The following is a 25,621-nucleotide window of genomic DNA, read 5'->3' as shown; positions in this document are numbered from 1 at the left end:
TATCTGCCTTAATAGTGTTGTCTTGCTTCATAGGCCTACTTTCCATTTCACAGTCATTGTGAAGGGAAGAATCATAGAATCATAGAATCATAGAATCATAGAATCATAGAATCATAGAATCATAGAATCATAGAATCATAGAATCATAGAATGGCCTAAGCTGGAAGGGACCTTAGAGATCATTTTAATCCAGCCTCCCTGCCGCCAGGGATGCCACCTCTCGACTAGATCAGTCAACATATGGGGACCAAACAGGAATCGAACCCATGACCTTAGCGTGTTAGCACCATGCTCAACTGACTGAGCTAATCAGCCCCCTAAGAAAACTGTCACCACCACAAAAGTCTACTTTTTTTTTTTTTCATGTATATATACATAACGAACAGGACATGATCCCATAGGTCCGTGATCAACTGTTTGTGTTATTTCTGGAATAAGGTGGACAGGACTGGATTCCTCCTATCCACATGCCGGCAGGGTATCCATGAAATACTAAAAGTTCAGCTTAACTTTGAAGTCCACCAAAGTCCTTAGGAATTTCTTCATTAACTCCATTTAGATTGGTCTATGGGGTTCTGATGTTTCCACTTTTAAGAATGGACAGAAAAAAACAAATTACTTTTTCTTTGCCTTGTTTTCTCTGAAGGAATGTTCTCTGTGTTTATGCTTTCCTTTTACATGAAAACTCCCTTTCCTGTCCTTCACTGCTTTTATGTGCTCAAAACACCTCTAATTTTTAGCTGTCATATAGAGAATCATAGAGTCATAGGATCATGAAGTTTGGAAAAGACGTCTAAGATCATCTGCTTCATTCAGCAACCCAACATTACCATGACCACTAAATTATATCCTGAAGTGCCAGTCTGACACTGGAAAGGGTTTCGTTTGGTTCCATCTCTTACTGAGACCACTTGACACGATCTTCTGAAATGTTGCTAAATGATTATTTTGGAGGGGACTGAAAATGGAGATCACTTTGCCTTCCAAGAATGACCTGTAGAGGACTTTCCCAGTGAATTAATCTGCTTTTATGCACTCTGCAATGCTTTGTTTCGTCTTTTCTTAGGCCAGACTACACTGTGATGGCATAAGCATATGTTAGTATCTGACTCAAGAAGTCTTGTAAAGTGGAAAGACTTGAGTTTTCTTGTAGGTGTTTGGTTTTATTATTTTTTTGCTTTTAGTTTGGCATGAAAGAACAACTCAGTAATTCATAAAGCACTGAGGATGTTCATTGTAGCCTACGTAAATGGAAGTAATATTTAATTTTTCATTTTTAAGTGATGAGGCAGAACATAATACTGCATATACAGTTTACAAGGCTCCTACCGCTAGCATTTGGACTCCATTTTAAACTTATAAATCATATGCTAAGTATAGTGCTTGTTTGCGTCTGTTAAATATTTCCTTCTCGTTTGTTCTTATCAACATCCAGTAATGATATATACATATGTCATGCGAGACAGTAAATATGCAGAAGTTCCAAAGAAATGTTCATATCTCTGTTGCTTAATGCATATAAGTCTGAAACTAGTATAAAAGCTAGAACAGTGATAACCTTCAGCATAGTCTGGAGGAATGAACATGGCAGATAAATGTGCTCCTATGGAAAGAGCAACAGCAAAACTTTCACGACACCCAGCCTCCATTTCAAGGACTCCAGACATTCATGTTCCCTAGTCCTGTTTGTTCCCAGGTGTATTTTACTCAGTCTGGGAGGCAGGAAATTACATTTTCATGTTCTTCCAGCTGCAAGCTAAACTCGCTAAACCCATGCTTGAAGGCTGTAGCAACAAATCCGTTAAGTACAGGAATCTTCTGCCACTCTGCTCGTCAGTCATTTTAACTCTGTGCCTCTATTTTCCACAATTGTACCATGTGGATGAGGAGCCTTGCCTACATGATGAAGCTGTGAGAATTAGCAGGTGAGGCTTTGCACAGTGCTGTTATACTAACACGACCAAAGCATTAAGAATTGGGGAAGAATCTCAAGTGTATACCTGAGGATGAAGTTGAACATTAGAATAAGAGATCATGAGATGCAGAAAAAGACCTGTGCAGCAAACTTGTGTTATCTTTCCAGCCAAATCCTGTTACTTATATAACTTAAGACCTCTACTTATACCCGTGCTTCCAAATGACTGTTTCATGAGGAAAAGAATAAAATACGAGCCAAGAAAACATGATAATTAGGATAGATATTTCCAGAAGCTGTTGAACACAGGAGATGGTTTAATATATAGGTCTTGTAACTGTCACAGGGAGCTAAAAGCTTAACTCAGATGCTCACTCACTGGTGTCTATTTCCATTTGACATGCCCAAAGGAATTCTGCATAGCCTCCAATAAGGCACACTACTCTAGAAGGGCGTGGGTCTTTGATAAACTAGGACAAGCTTTGCATGGATGTTTCAGGCATCTCAAGCTGCTCTTGAGACATTCAGAAAAGTGAATTTGTCCCTGCCTGTCTATGAAAATTAACCCCAGTGAGATTGCAATGAGCAGCTTATATCTCATCTTCCTACTTTACACTTAGATGGCACAGCTGCATGGCATTGAGAAGGTACTTTACATGAGAGAAGTCATAGTTCGTGTTTTCCAGATTCTGCCATGTAGGTTTCCCTCACTGATGATGAGCTCAAATTGCAAGAACAGATTTCTGATATGTGACAGTGAAGCAAAATCACTATTACTTGGTTGAAGAATCAGGCAGACATGGGATGTCCTTTTAACAGCTATGGATGCTACAGCACCAAATCAGATCGCTTAGAAAGCATGTAGAAATTTCATCACTGGAGGCCGCTGAGAATAGGATAGATAAACAGATATTTAGTTATTGGGGAGAGTCTATGAGTGAGAGAATGGGGATATCCTCATGTCCATTTATGAGTCTATGCAACTTTCTTGACTGGATCTTTTTCTTTTTGAGAACTCTAGGGCTGCTGTAAGAGAGAAGTGTGTCTCATATGAAAATGTGTTTGCAAATTTATGATAAATAGACGCCACAAATTGCACAGAGATACTGTGATATGTTGTTTCAAGTTATGCATAAATGTCTATGTTGTTTCAAGTTATGCATAAATGTCTAGTTCTGAATTCATTGTCTTCACTGTGAAGTAAAAGATAACAGATCCTAAAAAATCTCTAACAACCAAAATAGTCAGTTTAAATTTGCTAGACCTTCTAAATCACAGAAAACGGAAACAGCATCTTCAGTTGCATTAGGCTACAAGGTATGTGCTGATATGTCATGTTAATGACATAACACATGCCTGTGTGTATCTCTTTATTGAACTGAGGCTACTGAGACTACGAAGGAATGCCCCTGTCTTGCCCTTGCAGTTCTAAGACTTAGGGTAAAGGTAAGTAGGAGGCAGGGAAGGATATGTCTATGGTGCACACCACTAAGGGGACACAGTACTTCAGTGTTCTCTGTCAAGTCTGGGGGGGTTATAGTTCAGAATTTGCCTATTTATGCATCATTATGTGAGAAATGCCCAAGATATGATACTGATTTTGTATCCACACTGTGTATGGGCAGAAATCCAGGTTTACCAGCCTGACAGAGAATCTGTCTTACTAAAATAGTTATTGAGATCTGGTAAACAAAATATGTGACGATGGTTTCAGAGCTTCCATGTATAATTGTGTGCAACCGTGTATAATTACAATTATCAAAAATGTCCTCTGTTTACATAACACTTCAGTAGATCTGCTGAATTCTCTGCAGCCTCTATACATACAGTGCCACGAAATGCAAACAATTGCATTTTGCTTAACAGCCACAAACACACTATGAAAGACTGGGTGTGGAGGAAGATAGCAGCCAAGAAAATCATGTTTTTATAAGGAAGAGTGTAGAATCTTTTATATCTGTATGATATATAGTTATGTGGTTACATTGTAAGAACAATGAAAGTCAGGTAAGAATCCCAAACAGACCTCAGAATTAATGGCAAATTGAGGTAATCTTGCAGGAAACATAAAACTTATATGAACATTAACTACTTTTTAACAATTGTCAGTTAACAATATTAGCTGTAAGTATCCCATCCTTGCAGAAAACTAGCTAGACCTCTCAGAGAAGTCTAGCACATAGCAGGTGTTGAAAATGGAAATGCAATTTCCCATCTAGGCAGACATCCAATATTTATGAGCCAAGTCTGTGGAAATAACAAACTGCTGATAGGGAAAGAATAATTTATCGAGAAATTGAGTAAGTTTTCCACTTCAAGAAAAACTGTCATTCACCTTGTGTCTGATAATACTCCTTGCAGTGTCTGAATGTATTGTCTGGCCCTGAAGTAATCAGACAAGATACTAACACAAAGACACAAGTATCCTTATAACTAGAGTTGATCACTGTTAACTTAGTTATCTGGCAGAGTCAAATGATGCATGGATGAGAAAGAGACAGAAAAAACCCCACAGATACATGAGAAGGAAAACAGCCCACTGACCTGCAGCAGCACCTCTAATACTTCCTAGGCAGTGTTTTGGATCTTGATTACATGTAGTCTAGTGTTGAACTTCTTACATTCTGATTTGACAATGTCACAATCTTGTCAGATATGCTTTGAAATTTTTACCATATTGGGTGGAAATCTTCCATGATCAACAGATGCTGCTCTGAGATTTCTGGACCACAGGACTGTGACTCTTGCACTTTTGGACCAGAGTCAGAACCAGAACTCTGGAGAACCAAGTCCTGAATACATCTCCTGCCCAGACAAAATCTTAAGACATTTGGATTTGTTCTGCAGCTATAAGGGGTAGAATTGATAATTGCCAGACAGAGGGATCTGTGGCTGTCAACACCCCAAACTCAAAAGTCAACTCCCATATTTGCTTGAGAATTTCCTGTCTCCTTCTGATAAGGCTCCCGTCTTGTTTTGGCAGACTACCTACATTGAACTGCCAAACTATGTAAAGCAAGCCATGTTTCATGAGCAATTGCACAAATTTGGAGACTGCTGGCACCACCACACATGGCTCGGGTATCACTGGATCAATGTGGAATATTAAGGTGTGGAGAACTGAATGAATATACTCACAAAAGGAATATATTAAATGGATTTCCCTTGTACTTTCTCTTTGAAACTCACTCTGTTAGAAGACTAGTAAGGAGGTCGATCTTAGATTAAGCTCTTGGAATAATAGAACATAAGTATGATCCATGTAGTGGAAGTGTCCATCACTGCTCTCTGTAAGGGGTGAGCTTCAGCCTTCTGAGAACTAGTTTTAAGTGGATTACAACACTCTCGCCCCCACTCTAGTGTATTCACTGTTTGGGCAGGCATGACAAATGACCTCCACTAAATGACTGCTTTTTTTGAGCTGAAACTCATTCCTGGACTGTTTGTTGTAAGCACTTGGTCAGTCACAGCAAGACAAACTGGAGCGTGTTCTGTCAGGCCTTCACCCTCCCTTTCCTCTTCCTTGGTTTCCTTCCAGCAAAGACTCTGCATCTCTAGCGATGTGTCTATGCTCTCCTTTTGGAGAAAGGCAACAGCTCTAATACACTTCTCTTTTGTGGCGTCTCTGAAGTGATGGCGCTGCTCACCCTATCCCTTGCTTTGACTGCACATATGTAGTGCTTAAACATCAGGCTATGCTGCTAGATGCATCACTTATTATGGAATGGGTATGAAATGTCTCATCCTCTTCAGCAGACACTCTACTTTCAAGAAGACCCCATGCAGATACTTATTTTCATGAATTTGCAATAACTACTCTGCATTCAAAGTCCAAAATTCTTTAAAAGTGAAGGAACTTGAAGGAATGATCATGGAAAAAGAGACGAAAAGGGTTACTGGACACTGACAAAACAGTTTTGATGCTGTTTTTTTCTGTTCAACAAAAAATGTTTCTGTCCTATCAGACTGTACTTGTTAATTTATGTGTTTTTTTTTTACTTTAAGTAGATGCATGACCTATAACCCAAAAGTACACAGATAATATGAATAGCATTTTTGTATCTAAAGCCCAAGAAAGATCATATCAATGAGTCCACAAAAATTAAATTTATAGAGCTTTAGAGGTGGAAGCCAAAGAGAGCTTTGCCACTGATACATGAAAGATGAAGTCTGTTCCAAGTGAAATCATTCAAAAATTTTCTTTTCAGGTGAACGAATCAGCTTATACTCCAAAAGCTGAATATCCAACAAATTAATGAAAAGTATAAAGAAGAGAAATCAACATATCCCAAGGAATAAAAGAAACAAGAATTGAATGAATGAATGAATGAATGAATGACAGAATGCTGTGCTAGATTTTAGCAGTATGTTATTAATAAGAGCCAATGGAAGTATTAGTACATGCAGTACCTGGGTTCTAGCAATGTGTTACTAATTACAGCTCATTCAATCTTTCTTAAAGCAGTTATTCAAGCTGCTTTGAATGCAATGCATTTGTGTGGATATGACATTGGCAGATGTATATGACATCGGTAGACCACTGTCTGACAAATGGCCACGCCAAAATATTTGTTCAATATGAAAATAAGTCTCCCAAGGAGCTGATACTAGTAGAATTTAGGGGTTTAAAAACACGTGAACAAGAGATTGATACTGAGATTGAGATTGAGGGGAGACCTCATGGCTCTCTACAGCTACCTGAAGGGAGGTTTTAGAGAGGCAGGGGTTGGTCTATTATCCCTAGTGGAGAGTGATAGGATGAGGGGAAATGGATTTAAATTGTGCCAGGGGAGGTTCAGGTTAGATATTAGGAAGAATTTCTTTACTGAAAGGGTTGTCAGCCATTGGAACAGGCTGCCCGGGGAGGTGGTTGAGTCACTGTCCGTGGAAGTGTTTAAGAGATGACTAGATGTTACATTGGAGGACATAGTTTAGGAGGTTAATAGGGCTGGGACAAAAGCTGGACTCAATGATCTTCAAGGTCTCTTCCAGCTGAAACTATTCTATGATTCTAAAATGATCCAATTCTTTTTAAGGAATCCAGGGCTGCTTCTGTGGTGAACACTAACTGCCTATCAATTGGTGTTTTCAGACCATGACTTAAAGACACTCACCCACTTAAATGGGAAACTTAGCTGGCATTTGTTTGACAGACAAAGCCCTATGGCAGGATCTCACACTATAATATAATACAACATTCCACCTCTCAGGTCTCACCTTTTCTTTGGGACGCATAAAACTGGCAAAAAATGCATATCCATGCCCAGTGAGAAGAGCTGCATTTTTCAGATGCACACCCTTCTGTGGTCATGCAGGAATGGTGAGCAGGGTCATCATTTGAGAGAGGCTCCAAAAGGCCCCAAAGGAATCTATCAACTTAAAGCTGTGTGCTAGTGCAAGTTCATACTTGTTGTGTGGGAAAGAGCCTGAAAACTTTGCTCCCAGTTTTCTCCAATAGAATGATTATGAACTCTCAGGGACTCCTGGTCCCTCTGAAACAGCTGTGCTGATTGAGAGGTCAAACAAGTACATTTCTCTTCCAGTACCAGACTCAGAACAATATCCAGCACCTTTATAAAGCTTTAGATTTGTTGGGTTTGTAAAGGCACTAAATAAGACAACTATATGAACTGGGCTGTCAGCACTGAAGCTTTTGGTTTGGGCTGTGAATGAGTGCTTCCAGTACTATGATGTACAGTAAATAAAATTAAAGAGGAGAATAGGTTGATCTTGTTTGTGAACCAGAGGATAAAGCTGTCTTTAAATTATTTGGGGGCAAATAACCATCAGAAAACAAAAAAAGAATTAAGATCTGACAGCTTTTCCAGAATTTTCCAACATAGAGGGTCTGGACTGACTTTGAGTTGCTACTAAATAATTGTTAAAAGTTACCTTTGATCACAAAATAAACACAAAAATATGCAGTGGAACAGAAATATTCTTTAGCAATATATGTATGCTTTACCTTGCAACTCTCCTATGCACTCCCACTGTGCCTTTTTATATTGTTTATTAAGGAAAAACTTTTGTATGCTCACATTGCCTGCTAATCCCTCCCAGTTTGCAAGTTTATTTTGACCAAATCTACTAGAGGTGCAAAATTCTCAAAAACACTAATTTCCTACAAGTTTTGTGATAGCTGATGGAAAAGGACACTCGGGTTAGTGATTGTCTCAAAAGAGAAAAGTGTTGCAAGCTTGCTGGCTTTTTGGCTGCACATTGGCACAGGCAGCGCTCTCGACCAGCTAAAGCACAAACTGACTCCTGCCAAGCTAGTAGTCAGAGACGATGGAAAAAAGATAAAACGCTGCGTAGGTGCTTGCAGGCCAGGGAGGCGAGGGCAGAAGAGTAGGAGGAAGCTGAGGTATTGCAGAATGTAAGGGAGCAAAGCTCAGGGAAGGAGTACAGGCACAGGACACAAGTTCGTAGGAAACCAGGCTTCATTCATGTAACCGCCAACAAACAACTTGTTTTGGTTTAGTCATTACTTGGGAAATGATTTATGTTAAACTCAAAACCAGACACTCTTATACTAGAATCAGATCACGTGCACATGGACATGCTGGTAAATTCATAGCTTGTTTAAATCCACGCTTTAGACTTTACAATAAAGTGAGGTTCCTTTTGTGGTTTTTTTTCTTTTTTTTTTTTCCATGAATAAGAACTTTGACTCTATGGGAATTAGACAGTTCCAAGAGTAAGTCGGAAGAATATCTGACATGGTCTTGATAAATTATTTTCTTTCTGTAGTGAAGACATAACCATTATCCTAAATTTGTATGAACGATAGCAAGGGTCAGAGTTACTAAAAGCCTTTCATGAAATGCGAAGGCAAGTAAACAAAACAGTTAAATCGTCATCTGATGAAGTTCTACATGTCCTCTGTTTTGAAAGCTGTTGAATAACATCAAGGTCATGTATTCAGCATACAGATTTAAATATAATTTAATTCAGGACAGCTGGAAGTATCAAGCCTATGCTCCTGAGAGGTGTCTTTTCCTGTGATTAGTTATAATCATTTTGCAAAGAGTGGTTTTGTTTTTTTTTTATCAGCAAGACAGAGTCTAACTTTGCAGCTTGCTTTCTTAACGGCAAATACCACTTCTCTAATATATGCTGAGGTGGGACACTGAATTTAAAACCTAACAGGGCTCTTTTCTTTCTAGATGAGGAGTTATGTACATGCATAAAATGTTTCACCTGCTTGCATTCTTAGAGGAGATATGAAATTAGAGATATATATTAAATGTTGAAACAGTTGAGAAGAAAAGATGGGGGTACCAAAAGGAACTACATGTGTAAAAAACCCCGTAATTGTAATCACCATTACAAGTGCAAGAAGTACTCTCTTTAAAATTTGTTTCTGCTGGGAAGTAAAGGCAATTATAAATGAGTTGAAGAAAGAATCATAATTGGGAACACACATTCAGTTGGAGAGGAATTGTGAAGAGCATATTTTACATTCATTCTTAGAACTTTACTTTCAGGATTGCTGATACAAATTATGATGTCTCATCAATGTGCTGTTGATATGCAGCACGAATCTCACAACAATGTTCACAGCCTTTCTCTCTTTCAAAAAAAAGAAGAAAGAAGAAGAAAAAAGGGAAAAGAAGAATTAAAGTAACCTTATTGTTAACTGTTTCAATTTTAACTGAAAGCAATGTTTAAGGGTCGAAATTGGCAGATATTTGGGTTGGCTTTAGAGTGAAATAGTACCAGCAATTCTCAAGAGTTAAATATTTCAGAAAGAAGCTGATTTTCTTGAAAAGTACAAAAGACCCCTTAAACAAGGGAGAGGAGAAGTGACTGTAGCAGTGCTAACAGTGACGGAAACAAAATTTAGACCAATCATTGCTGTTTTCACCACTAGACTGTCGCCACATGTTTTAAATATAGTGAGATAACATGATGGTGATATGGATGATGCCAGTATCATCTACAGCACTCTTCATTGCAAGAGCAACAGGGGACCCTGTGTTTTCTGCCCTTCATCACCAAAGAAAATAGCACGGATGACATTCGCAGGAGATGCATTTATGAATCTGACTGAGAAACGCATTGACTCTCCTCCACAAAAAAGATACTATTGGCAGCGATACCATCACACTGTATGGCAATCATGTGGTGTGGGTTCCCCTATGTCTTCCAAATTATTTTGTGGATTAATACAGACTGAAAACTATGCATTAAGGGTTAAGACTTGGTAGCCAGGTGCAGTCAGCAGTACTAGAAATAGAACTGGCTGATAAAATTCTCATTGTGCTTTTGCAAAACATGCTTTCTCTACAATTTATGTTCTCCATCCAGTATTCATGATTTTTCTTATTTTCACCATTAAACCTTAAATGCTATCAGTAAAAATTTCACTCCATGTGATTTGCATCAAATGAGATACTTCTTTTAGATTTTCTTAACAAACTCCACACATTTTGTTTTCCTAAACTCAAAATTACACAGTAATTCTCTATGTAGAATGTCCTGTTGTAGCTGATTTATTCACAGACATTGTTCTTCCTTCTGGGCTGAGGCCTATAAGGATAACATCTCCAACAACAGGTTTGTTAACTACTCTCAGATCAAACTGTGGTGGTGAATCATGACTGTAGGCTTATGTGGCGCACTTCTGGAGATGTAGTTTGGAAGTCTAAAACTGCCATTTTTTTCTATGCCTCTAAACAATTTTTAAACCTCCTGATTTTAACCGTTAAGAGATAATTTCAATTTCTGTCTTTCATAAAATCATGGAATAGTTTGGGTTGGAAAAGGCCTTTAAGATCATTGAGTCCAGCCATCAATTTAGTCCTAAAAGTCAGCAGCTAAACCATGTGCCTAAGCATCTACTTGTCTTTTAAACACCTCCAGGGATAGTGGCTCAGCATTTCCCTGAGGAATCTGTTCCTGTGCCTGACAACCCTTTCAGAGAAGGAGTTCCTCCTAATATTCAGCCTAAACCCTTCCTGGAGCAACTTCATGCCACTACCTCTCATCGCATCACCATTTTTCTGAGAGAGAGGTGGAGATATACTTTTTCCTTTAATTTCTTTTTTCTATCTGAGTTCTGTCTAACCATCAACAAAGCACAGGTTCTTGCAGAAGAAGAATGAGAAAAAGAAGAGTATGTAGAGTATCAGGAGCAGAAGGAAAATTATGAGAAAACAGAGATGCCAAAGGCCCTCAAAGAGCTTAACCTTTCCTGAAGTTATCTTCTCATAGAGTTTATCTTCTCATAGAGATAAGAAATGCTGTTGAAATATAAAATGAGCAACAGTAATTAAGTTTTTTGTGTCTTTGGGGCTTGGTCAGAGGTCTTAGATTTGCTTCATACCATGTCATTAAGAAAGGAAGAGCAAGAAATTTACCCAACTGTTGTAAATAAATTTTGAAAGGTATCACCATAATATAAGGAGAAAAAAAAATGGGCAGAAATTTTTTTACACAACAAATTCAAGATTTTTTCAATCAAATAGGCAATTTTGGAGGAGCTTGTGGACCTTGTCTGCTCAGTGGTGATGGGTCTGAAAGGCATCAAACTGAGAAAAAGTATATTACAGATTCCTGATATATGTTTATGAAAAAAAAGGTATACAAAAAGTTGCTAGGTTACACAGCAGAATCAAAACAAATTGTATGTTTTGGAGGGAAAGAGAGAGAAGGCCACAGCTGACTGGGTTACCACACCACAAACCCAGAGAAACATGCAGACATAGGAGAAAATTGAGGACTAAAAGCAAAAATTCACAAAAGGCAATCAGAGCCAACTTGTAAAAGAAGCATAAAGGATTGAATTATGCATGGAAAAAAGTACCAATTTATGCATCTCCAGCTTTTGAATTGTTTTGCAACTAAGAACCAAAATTGTTCTGCAAAAGATGACAAACCAAGGATAAGGGTAATTGCCATGAACCCCAGTGTATATGCATTCTGCATGTTTGAAAAAACAGTTTTGCTTGGAACAATTGAATAAAGTTTATATATATTTCCTGGAACATTACCTTAAATCTGAAAGAAAACTGTCTGACTTACAGATTTTGCTCTTGTGCCCAAGTTAAAATGAAACTTAAAATGATGGGAAAACATCAAGGAATGTTATAGTGTTACGTGATTGTGTTTTATTCCAAGGTTGTCCTTAAATTTAAGTTAAGGGTTACTATGTTTTGGGATTTTTAAGAGATCTGGGTACACAAAAGTGGAAAATGTGAGGCAGAGATGCAATGTGCTTACCTCCAAGGAGTGTAGGATCTGGGCTAAGATCTGGACTAAGGCTGATGCAGGTAGTTTATTGATGTTTTGTTGGGGTATATAATGCCAATCTCATTAGTATGCAGTAGGTATATTTTCTCAATGTAGTTCAGTGGAAAGTTGAGAGTAAAAACTTCTGCTTATGTCGTCATAAGACTAAAACTACAGATGTTTGGAATTCATATAACTGACATGTAAAAATATAAATGGAAAATCTGCTCAGACAAGGAACAGGACATCTTTGGTCTTCTTCTATGCACATATATACGTGCAAATATGTACATATATACGTGTACATACATAGATATATATATAACATACATATTACAAATACACAGATAATTTCCAATATCTGAAGCAGAAATATCACTGAATCAGATGCCATCCAGAGACTGAAGAGAGCTGTGATTGATTTTAGTCTTTTGGTTTCACACTCAAAGAAGATTTACAGGTGCTATTTTCCATTTCAAATTGCTATAACAGAAAGGTCAAAGTTACCCATAAATAAATTCTAATTAATGCAATATTAAAGGATTATGACACAGATAATGGACTTTAACTGGAATCTAGACTGTGATTTAAATGTATTGTAGAAAACACAGAGAATTTCCTGTGATATAAGAGGAAATACTTCAAATTAATTTCTTTTGTGGCTTTATGAATAACTCTGTAGTTTTAAAGATAGTTGAACAATTAGGCAACAGAAATTTACTGGAAAAAAATGGCTTTCTAAAGTCATTTATCTTTAGTGTAATTTAGCCCTTGAGACTAAGTTTTGATGTTGATAATTGGCAAAGATAGACTGGTGCTGAACAAACTTGACACCTGGTCCTTTTCATACTAGTATTTCGGTCTTTCCAGATGGCAGAGTTTACTTCTGCTCCCATCTGTTCCTTTTCAGTAAGAAAAAGGAAGTAAAAAACAAAATCACTAAAATATTTCATGGTTTTTAGAAGGATCTTTGAGATTCTTTTGAAGTCCTTTACTTTGGACTGCGTTCCAGTGGAAGGCTGGTGATGGCACCTATGATCATTTGCCTTAGATTGGTGGTAAAATGCTGGGTTTCATTTTTCAGGTTTTGCCTGAGATACCTCATCTGGATGAAATTCATGGATGGAAAAACTGAAAGATCTGGAATCATCAGCGCATATTTGCAAAAAGAGTAAACAAAACAAGCAAGCAGGCAAATAAACAAGAGTGATATCAGACTTGTGACTGGATAACATTTGATGATACCTAGCAGTAGACAGGTCGGAGCATAATTTCAGATGAAATTCTGCTAGTTCGGACTTGGAAATCTTTCTACAGTAAAGAAAACTTTTTGTACAAAAACAACCACTATCATTTCCCTGATTGTTTGCAATAGTTTCTCAGTTGAGTTCTCGGGTCTTGTCTCTGGTCTAAATTTTCACTGCCTCAAGATGAACTTATTCCTTAGCGGTCCATTAAGTTATCCATGTAAGTGGAGTGAGACTTAGGCGTCTGTTAAGCTAGTAATCTCTAGAGCAAACAACTGACTATTCAAGAAAATTCAACAGGAGAATGATAGAAGTGGATGGATGGGAAAAGACAGAAAAAAACAAGATGAAATGCATCAATGGATGTCTGCCAGGTAACCAGGAAATCATTTTGGATGCTACTTTATAAGTTTCCATGTATTACTGAAAAATATGAGTTAATCTGGAGAAAATTCAGAAAGAAATTAGAATAAATAAATCTCCAGGGATATTTATGGATAAAAATTAAAATTATCAAATTTATGGACCTGGCTGAAGGAAGACTGTGTTACCTGTATCTGCACACAGCTGAACATCTTAAATCGCAAGAAGCTGTCCATACCTTCTTCCTGCCAGTAATTCGGCACAGTTCCATGAGAGGACCAAGAAGATTTCTGATTCTAGTCATCCTAAACAAGCGAGTTGTCCTTAGAGAACTGGAAGAAGTCTGTGTTTTCATTTATATGTCCCCATCAAACAGTCTGAATATCTGAGAGGAGCCTCGGCATGTTTGCAGGGACGTGGCAGAGCAAGTGGCTGTCTTCTGCATGACCCAACCTGTGCTCACCCTGCAGGCACTGCAGGTTCTGGATCATAAAGTGCTGTATTTTCCTCTCTACCTGAGCCTCCTCACACACGGGGATGTCTTAACACCAAACTAGAGAGCATCTTTGAGCAACTTGTTTCTGGAGAACACTGCAGTACCACCGAAGCAGAAACAAGGTTAGCAACCCTAGTGCCATTTTGCTAAGTGATCAGAGGATCAGGAGACTCTCCTTGAACAAGGTGCTGCATGACAGTTTGTATAAACTTACTTTCTGGATCTCTCTCTAAGTTGCTGCCAGGCTACACACATACTTCAGGTATCTTTAGGAGATGCTGCTAATTCTTTTTTTTGAAAAAAGAGCTGTTCTCCAATAACAGATTATTTATTAAAATATTTCTATTACTTTCAACAGTGATACCCTTTATTTTCACTTCTTCCTCAAAGAATACCATAATAAAACAGTATCACTAGAAATTAACTAATGGAAAAATAAAACTAGGTGCAATTGAGGTTAGAATTTAGCTGGTAGTCAGGTGGATTTTCATGTTTGCCCATCCTGCTTCTGTGTAAATCAGAAATAAATGCATTGATTTCAGTGGAGCTGCTTTTGTCAAACTTGTCATCAGAGGCTGAGTTACTAAAGGCACAATCTGAACCAGAGACACAGAGAAAGGTTAAGGTAAACAAATGAACTCACCACGGAACAACCTAAACAATCAGATTTGCTTAATAGTCGTTCAAAGGACAGTTAACACTCAAAAGTCGTCAGCTTTTATGTTAGAGGAATGAGATGAAACTATAAGAAAAAGCAAAATGAGCAGGAAGATTTTCTAGTAGACAGAAGACAAAAAGAATTGAGAAAAACACGAGATATTTCACTGAAATTTAAAAACATATCTGTTTCCCCAAAATGCAAACTCTTCCAAGGGAGACCACTCCCTATCCTAGCAGATATGAAAAGCAGCTTTACCTTCCCAGGGCAAGATTTAGCTCCATGAAGCTTTTGTTTGTTTTTATTTTGTTTTGTTAAAAAAAACCCACACGATCCCAAACTCATCTTGTAATAGTATTTAAACTGTTTCACTTTTCTTAGAGCCTGTAATTAGTACACTTCCAACACAAGAGTGTTTCAAACTTATAAAGGCAATCTGAATATAGAAAACACAACCTCTCAGCAGAAAAAAATAATCTCTGTCCAGGTTGCTTCATTAATAGTTTTTTGAATAATGAATAGTATTAACAAATTGATTCAGTATTTTTTCTAAGTGCATATAGAGCACCCTCAGGAGGAAAGACATATCAAGACAATACTTCCTAAAGGTGTTCCAATATGCTGAGATGTTTGCCACATCTCTCAGAAAGAGATATACTCTGTAAAACTGCCTATTGTAAATCACACCCTCTAACAGAAGCAGTCAGACTATACCAAGCACTCTTTACCACCAGTACACATTCATTCTGGTGTCACCTATGCTAATAAATAAACCAGGGGCAGGGTATGGTGTCAAGCACTGGTGTGCAAAGCCAACCATGTAGACTGTTTTATGTGCAGGTCTCAGACAAAAGAACTGAGGGATGTGTTTGGCAGATGGTGGCACTCACTGTACACGCCCGAGCAGAGAGCATGATTCTTCTTTAGCACATACACTTGTAAAATACAAGTATTCATATTCCTATTTACAAGGCTGAGAATATTTAAAAGTCCTAGTCTGTAGGACTTTCATATCCCTATAGTATTGGATTAATTGTACTTCTGTTACTATTGATGCCAAAACTTCTATTCACTTCTGAAAATGTCATCTCTCTTTTTGAAAATCTTGCATTCTGGGCCTTATGGTCATTAGGTTAAAAAATTTGGTAGCCCTTGTTGGTATTATTGCCAAAGAGTTTTTAACTACAGCTGTTTTCAACTTTCTATATATCTTAAAAAACTGCTAAGTACTATCTGTGAAAAGATATTTTAATAACATACATTGCTCATCAGATGAAAAATTATTTTCCTTATTTTTTGAAAAACAATTTTATTTTTGTCCGGTCTTGAGGGAATTTCACTTTTTCCAGTCTACATCAAGTGTTTTCCCTGTGTTTCAAAAAAAATCAATTCTTAAGAAGGAACTGAAAGCAGAGGTGAAGCAAGTGGGGTCCATGGTGGTCAGGAAGGATGAGGTGGGAGCACCATGAGGGACCCCAGCCCATGAACTGACACTGCTTACGTGAGTGGCAGAGCTGAGGTGGAAAAGGAGTCACTCAGCACTCTGATGTGATGACAGGATGACTGACTGACAGGAAAATGGGCGTAAGTTTGTAGAAAAATTCCAAGAGGAGCAATGAATTGGTCAGTGCAACAAGGAGTTATTATATGTCAGTCTTATATGGCTCAAAGGGAGGGCAAGGACAGGGTGAGAAAGGACAGAAAGAGGAGGGTGAAGAATTAAGATGCAGTGTTCTTGCAGTGCAGTCACAGATCCATAGAATCATAGGATGCATTGCGCTGGAAGGGACCTCTAGATGTCATCTAGTCCAACCCCCTTATAGTGAGCAGGGACATCTTCAGCCAGGTCAGGTTACTCAGAGACCCATCTTGCTCAGAGCCTGACCTTGAATGTCTTCAGTCACGTATTGATCTGTCCCCTTCCACACACGCATGCATCCCCGCACATATATGCATTCAGCTTATATGTGTCTCTGATCCACTCTGCAAAACAAACCTGGCCTGAGAACTGGATGCAAGCCATAAAACAGGATGCTGGTAAAGGATGGCTATTGAGGCTGAGGCAGTGTCTGGTGACTCAGCAATTTTTTGAGTTGAAAAAAGTGTCATTGAGCAGTCTGGAAGCATTAAAGGGTAAAACTGAGAAAAAAATAAAACAGTAGAGGAGGAATGAACTGCAAAAGAATAGAAAGAATGCAAAGAATAGGAAAAAAAATTTGCTATATAGGACAGAAGGTGGTTAGAAAAATGATCAGAAAAGAAGAGACTCGGAAGGGAAAAGCCTAAGATAATAGGCCTAGGGAAAAATCAATTCAAACCACCTATATTAAACGTCAGGGAGGAAGTTGGAAATCTGTAATATTGAAAATTAGCTAGCCATATTTTAAACAGTAAATTAGCACTGAATTTATTACACAGAAGTTCTTTTACAGTAGAGAGAGAAAGAAAGAGAGAACTAGAGGGTGCAAAAAGTCACTAGAATTACAGAAGGCAGACAAAGAGATAAAAGAGGTCTACTGGTTTTGAAATGTCACCTTTATTCCTGGACATTCTAGTGCCAAAGTGATGTGGACGAAAACTGAAAAAAGCATAATTAAAAAAAATAGAAGTTCTTTTAAAAGTCACATGCATTCTGTAAGACAAAGAATGGAATTAAGCAAAGGATGTAAAGTATTTGAGAAGTATATTTGATAAGCAGTAATAAGAAAGGAAGGTTGTTTAAGATGTGGGTTCTAAGTGGGAGAACATGGAAATATCAATAAAGAGCAAAGAAAACCTGTCCTTTCAGGAAGATGTTATGGGGTTGTCTGCATCATCCAATGGAAATGTTGGTCCAGAGACTTTCTGTGTAAATAAGACTGTGCAAATTGTTTGATAATTTAATGGAGGAAGTAGCTTTGTACTTATCACAGGAGCTGAAAACAATGAACTGAATAATTTTTTTCTAAATTTTGAATGTGCAAATCCAGGAAAGACCCCCAGCACATGAAATGACGTCCCTCTCAATGACCATGGTTTTGTTACCTAATCCAGAGAAGGGTAAAGTTTCTCTTTTTCTAAGAGAAAGTTTCTCTTTTTTCTAAGATGGTGTCACTGGAATTTATTTTTTTCTGTTACCTTGCAGTTTGTTTTTGTGCATACTGCTTACATGCTAGGAATGAGTAGGAAAGTGTGTGAATGGTAGAGAGAGGACACACACAGACACGTTTCTACATTCTTCTGCAGCATTTCTTAAATATTTCTGCTGTAGCCTTTGCATCTAAGGAACATTTTTTTTTGACTCAGCTGACTGTATGTTATTTATTTTATTCTCCTAAGGCATCAGTTTTATCATTACATTTAATATTTCAGAAGCAAAGCTCATTGCAGAGCACAGCATCTAGCAGTACTATGTGTTTACCTCAAATAGAGCGTACTGGGAAAACTGGTTAAATGCCTTCATCAGACTTATGAGGCCTGTGTTTGATAGCTAAGAGCCATAACATGTGATCTTGGTTTGGAGCAGAATCCAAATACTGTCCAAATCCTATCTCTCAAGGGGACAAAAGCTGCTTTCGTCTTGTGAGTGTACTTGTCCACCTCCTGGCTGAGGCAGAAGCCACAGGAGAGAGCGCTATCTTAGAATTTGTCTAACCGCAGAGCTATTCAGAAGCAGCTGTTGGATTTAAATGTCACACTCAAAACTTGTACTCACTTCTGAGCGTAGACAAGCCTTTAAACATTCATGTAGAGTACAATACACCTCTTCCTTCCGTAACTTTCCAGTTAACTGCTGTTTACTTCTGATTACATCAATTTAGACTTCTTGCAAATGTGGCTGAACTTCTGTAGAGTATAACCTAGAAATATATATTTCTGATTTAACAAGATTAACTCTTTCTCACACGCTAACTGAACTAATGTAAGACAAAACATGTAAAATCTGTAACAGAGACAAACCCAAAATAAGGGAATTTCTTGCTGAAAGGTGTGAAAGAGCAACTGAGAGGCAGCACAATTATTGTTGTGGAACCATCATGGACAAAATGAGCAGCAGATGTGCAGACAGTGGTGGAGGAGTGCTGCAAATCTTACCCTGTAGGATGCAAGCTTCCAAGAATGTTTTCATTACCGATGGCAGAGGTTTGTAATAGAAACACAAATGGAGCTTGTTGTATGGAATCTGTATATTTACATGGCTAGGCAGATGATGACTCCTTCTGAAGTACGGGCAGAGTGGCAATGAGTTGCGCAAGTTGGTTTCCTGGTACTGCCTGATGGGAACATGGAATTACCTGCTCTCCTTTCCATGTGCTTTGAAATGCAACCAACACCTTACTTCTCTGAGCTCCAGAAGGCTACCAAGGAACTTTGTTTCAACATGCACAGACACACAGCCTTCCCCAACACACCAGTGTCCTCATTCACACATGTCTTTATCCCACATTTCTGCAAAGGGAAATTTCAAACACAAACTTAGAAGCTGAATTGAGAAAGACCCTTCTGCATGTGTGTGAAGAGGTGAAGAGAGAGAGGCAAAGGAAGATAAGAGAGGGAGGACTATATGATTTTGTTCTGATCTAAGTTCTTGATACCCTGAAGGAAAGGGCCACCTTGCTTAGCTTGCTCACACAGAAAGATGCTTATACCATGTGAAGAAGAGAAGGAGAGTCTTAACTGAACTGGATACTTGGGTGTGTTTTTCTCTAAATAATCTTCCTTCAGGCTTTCTGTGGACTTAAGCTCACGATACAATCAGGAACGTAGCTCTGTATATTCCCTTTAGCACTCATTTCATAACCTTGAAGCTACTCCACATCCACCCTTACCACTTCTCTCTTCACACGCACATCCCATCTGTCCCCTCAGAAAGCAACTTATTTCTATGTCCTCCACCAACAGATGTGCAAACAGGGATGGCTGTCTCCCACACAGAAACAGCTGCCATCCACCTCTGTCATCCCTACCATACACAGCTTCTTTCCACTGTCCTTTCCTAGTCACCACCAGGAGATACACACATGGCCCTGCATCAGCAAACAACTGCCAGGACACTCAAATGTTCCAGTCCTTACAAATGCATTTCTCTGGCTGGGTCATAGTTACAAAGGAGTCCAGGCAGGCACAGACACCTCCTGTTCTTTACACTCAAACGCAGCTTAGTCGTTTATGCTTTGATCCCCTTCCTGCAACAATCCTACAGTAATTGTACCCATAAATCCGATAGGACTTTTTTTCCAGGCCAGCTGGCAGGTGGATGCCACTGCTTGCTTTTTATTTTCTCAGTGGGTTAGACAGGGAAGTAAGCGAAGCAGTCGGCGACCAGGGCTTTCTCCTGAGTAGTGCTGGTGGCTGTGGGCTGAGGAGACTGAGGTCTGTGGTTTCAGCCCAGAAAAATCCCAGGGGCCAGAACTGCTGACTGTGGTCACGCATCTCCCCCTCATGGACAACCACTTCTCTGTCCCCACTGCCTGCAACCTGTCATGGTGGGAAGTTCACCGCCACCAGAGGAGAAAGGGGCTTTCAGCTGCCTGCAAACAGCCCAAGAACCCCCAGGAAAAATTAAACAGCTGGACAGCTTGAACTGGACTCCACAGTGGGGAAACAGTGTGTAAAGTAGGGCAATGGGTTCCCAGTACAGCGCATGATTGCACAAGCACTGACTTGCCTCTTAGCTAAGTATTTCACAGGCTACTTATTTTTTTTGGCAGGAAGAAACCAAAAAGTATCTATGAACTTTCATGTGGCTGATGCTACATAAGCCCAGAGGCTTCAGGTCCAGTCATTCAGTGTGATGGGACTGTCTTCTCCCAGTGTAAGTCTCACGGGATTACTCACAATCTTCTGAACTGCTGTGGATGGAAATGAGCATTTTCCTACCCAATATAAGACAGTGCTTATGAAGACACCAAAGCCCTAAGCAATTTAAAGATGCTTGCAGAACAGATTTGAAGAACAGATGTTGTCAGTATATGCAGTTGTTTTGAAGGGAAAGATGTTCTTAGTGTTTCTCTCTCACACCCAAGATGTGTCCTATGTTTTCAGCCTTCAACCAGCTGCACATTAGTCCAGTGTTGCTTCAAGCCATGGAGAAAGCTAATACTTTCTTGGTTTTTTTGACTGACATCTGTACTCCCTGTGTGTACTTCAATACAATGGCTATTTATCCGACAGCCCTGTTAACTACCTAGTAGCCCTGTTTGCTGCTCCTAGAGAAATTTATCTGCCACTTTTTGCCAGTATAGTATACCGAAGTTTTAAGGCATGAAAATAAAGTGCCTCCAGATGAAAATGGTGTAAGTATTTTTAGCTAGATATCCTTGGATTTTCTGAGGATTATTCAGTAGTTCTTTAGAAAAAGCCTGCAAAATCTCTAAAGGAGAGTCTGCCTGCTGTGCATGTCATGCAGAAGGCAAGCACATCTAGCACACGTTGGATCCTATTGCTACCCACGCACCAAACCATTTTCTCAGTTATTTTCCCTACCCTCCTTCTCGATGCCAACATTGCTTTTTAGCACTCACGAAACTCATCTCTGTTGTGTGTCTTACATAACTTATTTCGACACAGAGAGTTGTGCCACAAACGGAGTGGACATGTGATACTCCAATCAGCCTCTGATAGCCATCTTAGACATCAGCACAGCTTCCTAGGTGTATGTTTCTAACTGCCACACAGACATACATCACTTACAGAAACCCAGGACTCTTACGTGTCCCTCAAGGATTTCAGCTTCTTCCTGCTGCTGGATCATTCTCATCACATGCCTCCCTTTACAACTCTGCCAGTCACGTAAACACAATGCTCATTGAACACATCTGTCCCTTAGCTGAGCACAAATCCAGCAACTCATATATCCCTGCACTTATTGTCACTGTCTATATGCACTCACCTGTGCTTCCTACTTGCTCTCCCCTTGCACTTAACTCCCACCACGCTCTCATGTTTCTATGCCTGCATGTACGGCCCCTTGCACACCCAGACAGCCTCTCTTAAACTAAGAGGCAGATAACTACAGATGGCTTAAGCCGTCATGAACTTTTTCTCACTCCTCATCACTCTTCCCTCCCTCATAAGCTGTTTTCCTTCTCACAGGCCCAACACCCAGGTCTGCAATCCTTACCTGTACTTCCCTCGCTTACTCAGAGCATACTGTATGCACAAATCCCTCTTATCAGACACAACTTTTCACTCCTTTCACCTTCCCTTCAACAGCACTTACAAGCAGGCACAAACTGGCAGGCATCTCCCTCGCGCACACACCATCGTGTGTCAACCTACGCTAAGCTTCTCACCTCTTGTAACATGAACTGTCATTCCCATTCGCTTCCACTTCATGCCCTACAACTCCTAACTCTACTCACCTCCCCTCACACTTCACACTTTGCTTTTTACCTTAGTACAGCCATGTGGCTTATATGGCCCTCCAGGTACTTATCCCTCCCATTCCTTCTCCTCCTACCTCTTTATATCTTTAGTCATTTCTCTGAGAGCACATTTGTTGCATTCCCTCTTGCTGCTCCTCTTTGCCAGTACCTACCACAGAAATATAAGCACATTTGTTGCATCTCTCTTAACAGAAAATCACTCTTTTTTGTTTGTGCATGTGTTCTTCTTCTCACATTATTCCTTACTTTCCATTAGTTTCCTCAGCTGCTTCCCCTGTAACATATTGCCTGTTCTTTCCCTCTGTTATTGCAAACACACAATAAAGAGGCATCCTCGGTTTCTACTGGCATCTACTCCTGCACCTTTGCATTACTTTCTCTGTTTGCCTACAAAGCAATACAAAACCAAATTTCCTCTCATCCTGTGCTCCCTTGCCCTATAGCACCTCCAAATCACCTTTTGCCTAGGCATCTTTACAGAAAACTGTCTCGTAATATCATCCTCTGGCCTCCTGTGTTTTTCCCCAGTCTCGTGTTTCTTAAGACCTGTCACATCTTTATATTTCTGTGACAGTTTGCCCTGCCCCCATGATTTCCACTATTTGGCATTCCCTCAGAGTACCTTTGTGTGCTTTTTCCCCAGTTGTTTCCAGCCATGTAAACAGACAGCACACCCCAACAGGCTTTCATCCTCCTCTGAAATTTCTCTGAGCAGCTAGCCCCTCACATACCTTTATGGGTGCCTATACCCTTTTCCTATCACCACACTCTGTCTCCATCCAGCTCAATTTTTCCCCTGCATTTCTCTTCTCAGCATGTGTTTCCATCCCCACGCAAGTGTTTCCATCCCCACGCAAGCCTTTCCTTTCATGCTGTAATACCTTCCTCGCAAATACATCCTCGTATCTATTTCTTGACAGAGAGAAAGGTGTCTCCTTTAGACGCCACCCACAAGCGTCATGTAGCCGATTGTTTCCCATACCTTTCTCCAAATAGACAATCGTTCACATTTTTCTTCCTCCTCCAAACATCCTTTGTACCCTGTGCTTTCACCTTTCTCCCTTCACTCCCACTCCATATCCTACCCCCCCCTTGCAGTTACGAGCATCCTTCTATGTCCCTTTCATATCCTTACCCAGCCTCCAGTCTGCACCTTTTCCAATTCCTCTCAAGTGTTACTTCCCTTTCTGAGCTCCTAAACTTTTTCCCACCCACAAAGATCCTCTTTCTCCAGCTGGCCTGCAGCAGTTCCCCTTTTAAGTTGACCACCTTTGCATGGCTCACCTGCGCTTATTACACCAATATACGGCACTCAGTACATAGCAGTTTATGTTCAGTATATACACTTTCCCTCCAAACTCCTTACGTCCTGTCTTTCTATGTACCATTTAGTTCTTCTTTGTCAGGAAAAAAAAATCCACTTAAAAATCCTAAACTTACGTATATTTCATACTTCAGTATATAGCACTTGTCTACACAAAGCATTCCCCTCCTGGACGTACATCTTTTTCTCCCCATATAGTAGGTCCACCACCTGCAATCACATCTAGTTTTCCTGCCCCCACCATACTTACACACAGAGCTCCTGGTACTGACACATGTGTCTAAGACCAATCTTTTTACTACTAGCAGCTGGAACCATGCTGAATTGTCTTCCATTCTCTGCTGCTTTTGTCTGCCTTGCCATAAAGTGAGTTTTTCTTCTCGATACTATTACATTTTCGTTTTTCTTACATCTTATTTATAGGTGTTTCTTGAACCACTCCTCCACTTACAGACTTGCACAGATCAGGTATTTCTTTGCCTGAAAATGCCCCTCCTATTTGTCTGGATATTTTCCTGAGGGCATAACGTAAAGGCAAACTTTACATACCATTTGCACTCCTCAAGTAACAAATCATATAAGCCTAAGAGCAAAGAGTGCTTTCTGAAAGCTTGTAGCTCATAACAATTGACTGGACCATAGAGCACACATCCCTGTCTATTTAAAAAAGGGGAGGGGGGAAGAGGAAGCAACCCCCCCCACACACACAGAGAGTCATCTCTAAATAACTGGTTTTGCAACATAGGAACCAGAGAATGTGCTCATAGCAGCTCTATTCAATCCAAAATATCCATCTCTCCGGATACTGCATATTTATAGTTCAAGAGATAGGACCAACACAGAGCTTTCCCGTTTATTTTAATGAAGGATTAAGAACTGATCAGAAAACTATTTAAACCATTCAAGGACTTTTCCCCCTCTTGGCTAATAGCAGTTCAGTGTCTCCATAAGGACTCGCCAGTAACTGACGCTTTAAGCTGCATTTCAGCTGTTTAGATGAGAAACAGCTTTCTATTTTGCTCTCTATATGTATGTCTGTGTTGATTAGTTGTGTGCTGCATTCCTAGAAGGCACTTACCAAACGCTGGAAATTGCAGCGTAAGAATAGTTTTCCTGCCATCCTAGCACAGAGTTGAGTGTATCTTTTTCACCTAGACACAGATGTGGAGGGAATCCTTTGATCTCCAGTTCCTCCCAGAGAATTTAGTGTTTGGGTTTGAGGAGAATGGGGATTGATTCAAAGGTCATGAATAAGGTTTCCAGTGTCTGGCATGCAAAAGCCAAGAAGACAGGAGAGGTCTAGAAATTGGAAATTTTGACTTTGCTTGTCATGGACTCTAACTTTCCCTGAGGGCAAGCATGCTACGTATGCCGAGGCTGGTTCTCGCAATCCACGCTCAAGATTTGCAACTCCTTTTGTTATATCTGAAGTTGCTGGTTTCCCTCTCAAAATAAAACCAAGAGTCTCCTTTGCTTATAGTTCTTAAATCAGATTCCTTTAGCACCTCACATTTCTCCTCTGCTGTTTTCTGGCCATGGACCTGAAAAACAGCGTGCAGAACAGGAGAAGAGAGGAACCTCAGGGCTGAAGCAAACTGTAGGACAAGTAGGGGTGGGGGAAGGAGGAGGCACAATGGGAAAGGCAACATTTGGGACAGATCTACTGCTTACGAGACCCCCCCCCTCCTCCCCATTATACTTCTTTAAAGGATCCCTCTCCCCCCCTCCCCTCCCCGCCCTCTTAGGACCCTATTAGAAAACGTCAAATTTCCCTTACCGTGGTAGGAGTAACCATGGCATCCGTGTGAATGTTTCCAGAAAAGTCGACATGAAGAGAAAGGTGGATGTAAATATGTTCATTCAAAGTCCCAAAGTTGGTCTGCTTGGGTTGTGCAGAGTTGCTCTATGGGAGAGGAGCCTTAAACTCTGAGTCCCGTGAACATAATCTGCTCGATTATAACAAACCAGCTCAGCCAGATGGCTCTGTGCTCTGCAGATTAACCCCTTTATTGCCATGC

General features: G+C 39.7%; 1 protein-coding gene across 1 annotated transcript in view; it reads right to left on the bottom strand.

The window, feature by feature from the left end:
- The window catches only part of NTF3 (neurotrophin 3), a 54,727-nt gene extending 29,226 nt beyond the window's left edge, over positions 1-25,501 (bottom strand). Inside the window, exon 1 of the mRNA XM_009871396.1 lies at positions 25,381-25,501. Within this exon, the coding sequence (XP_009869698.1) occupies positions 25,381-25,398 (18 nt within the window). The 5' untranslated portion in view covers positions 25,399-25,501. The remainder of the gene's footprint in view (positions 1-25,380) is intronic.
- Positions 25,502-25,621: the final 120 nt, after the last annotated feature.

Source organism: Apaloderma vittatum, unplaced genomic scaffold, assembly GCF_000703405.1.
Source record: "Apaloderma vittatum isolate BGI_N311 unplaced genomic scaffold, ASM70340v1 scaffold16006, whole genome shotgun sequence".
NCBI lineage: Eukaryota > Metazoa > Chordata > Aves > Trogoniformes > Trogonidae > Apaloderma > Apaloderma vittatum.
This window is presented reverse-complemented; position numbering and strand designations above follow the sequence as displayed.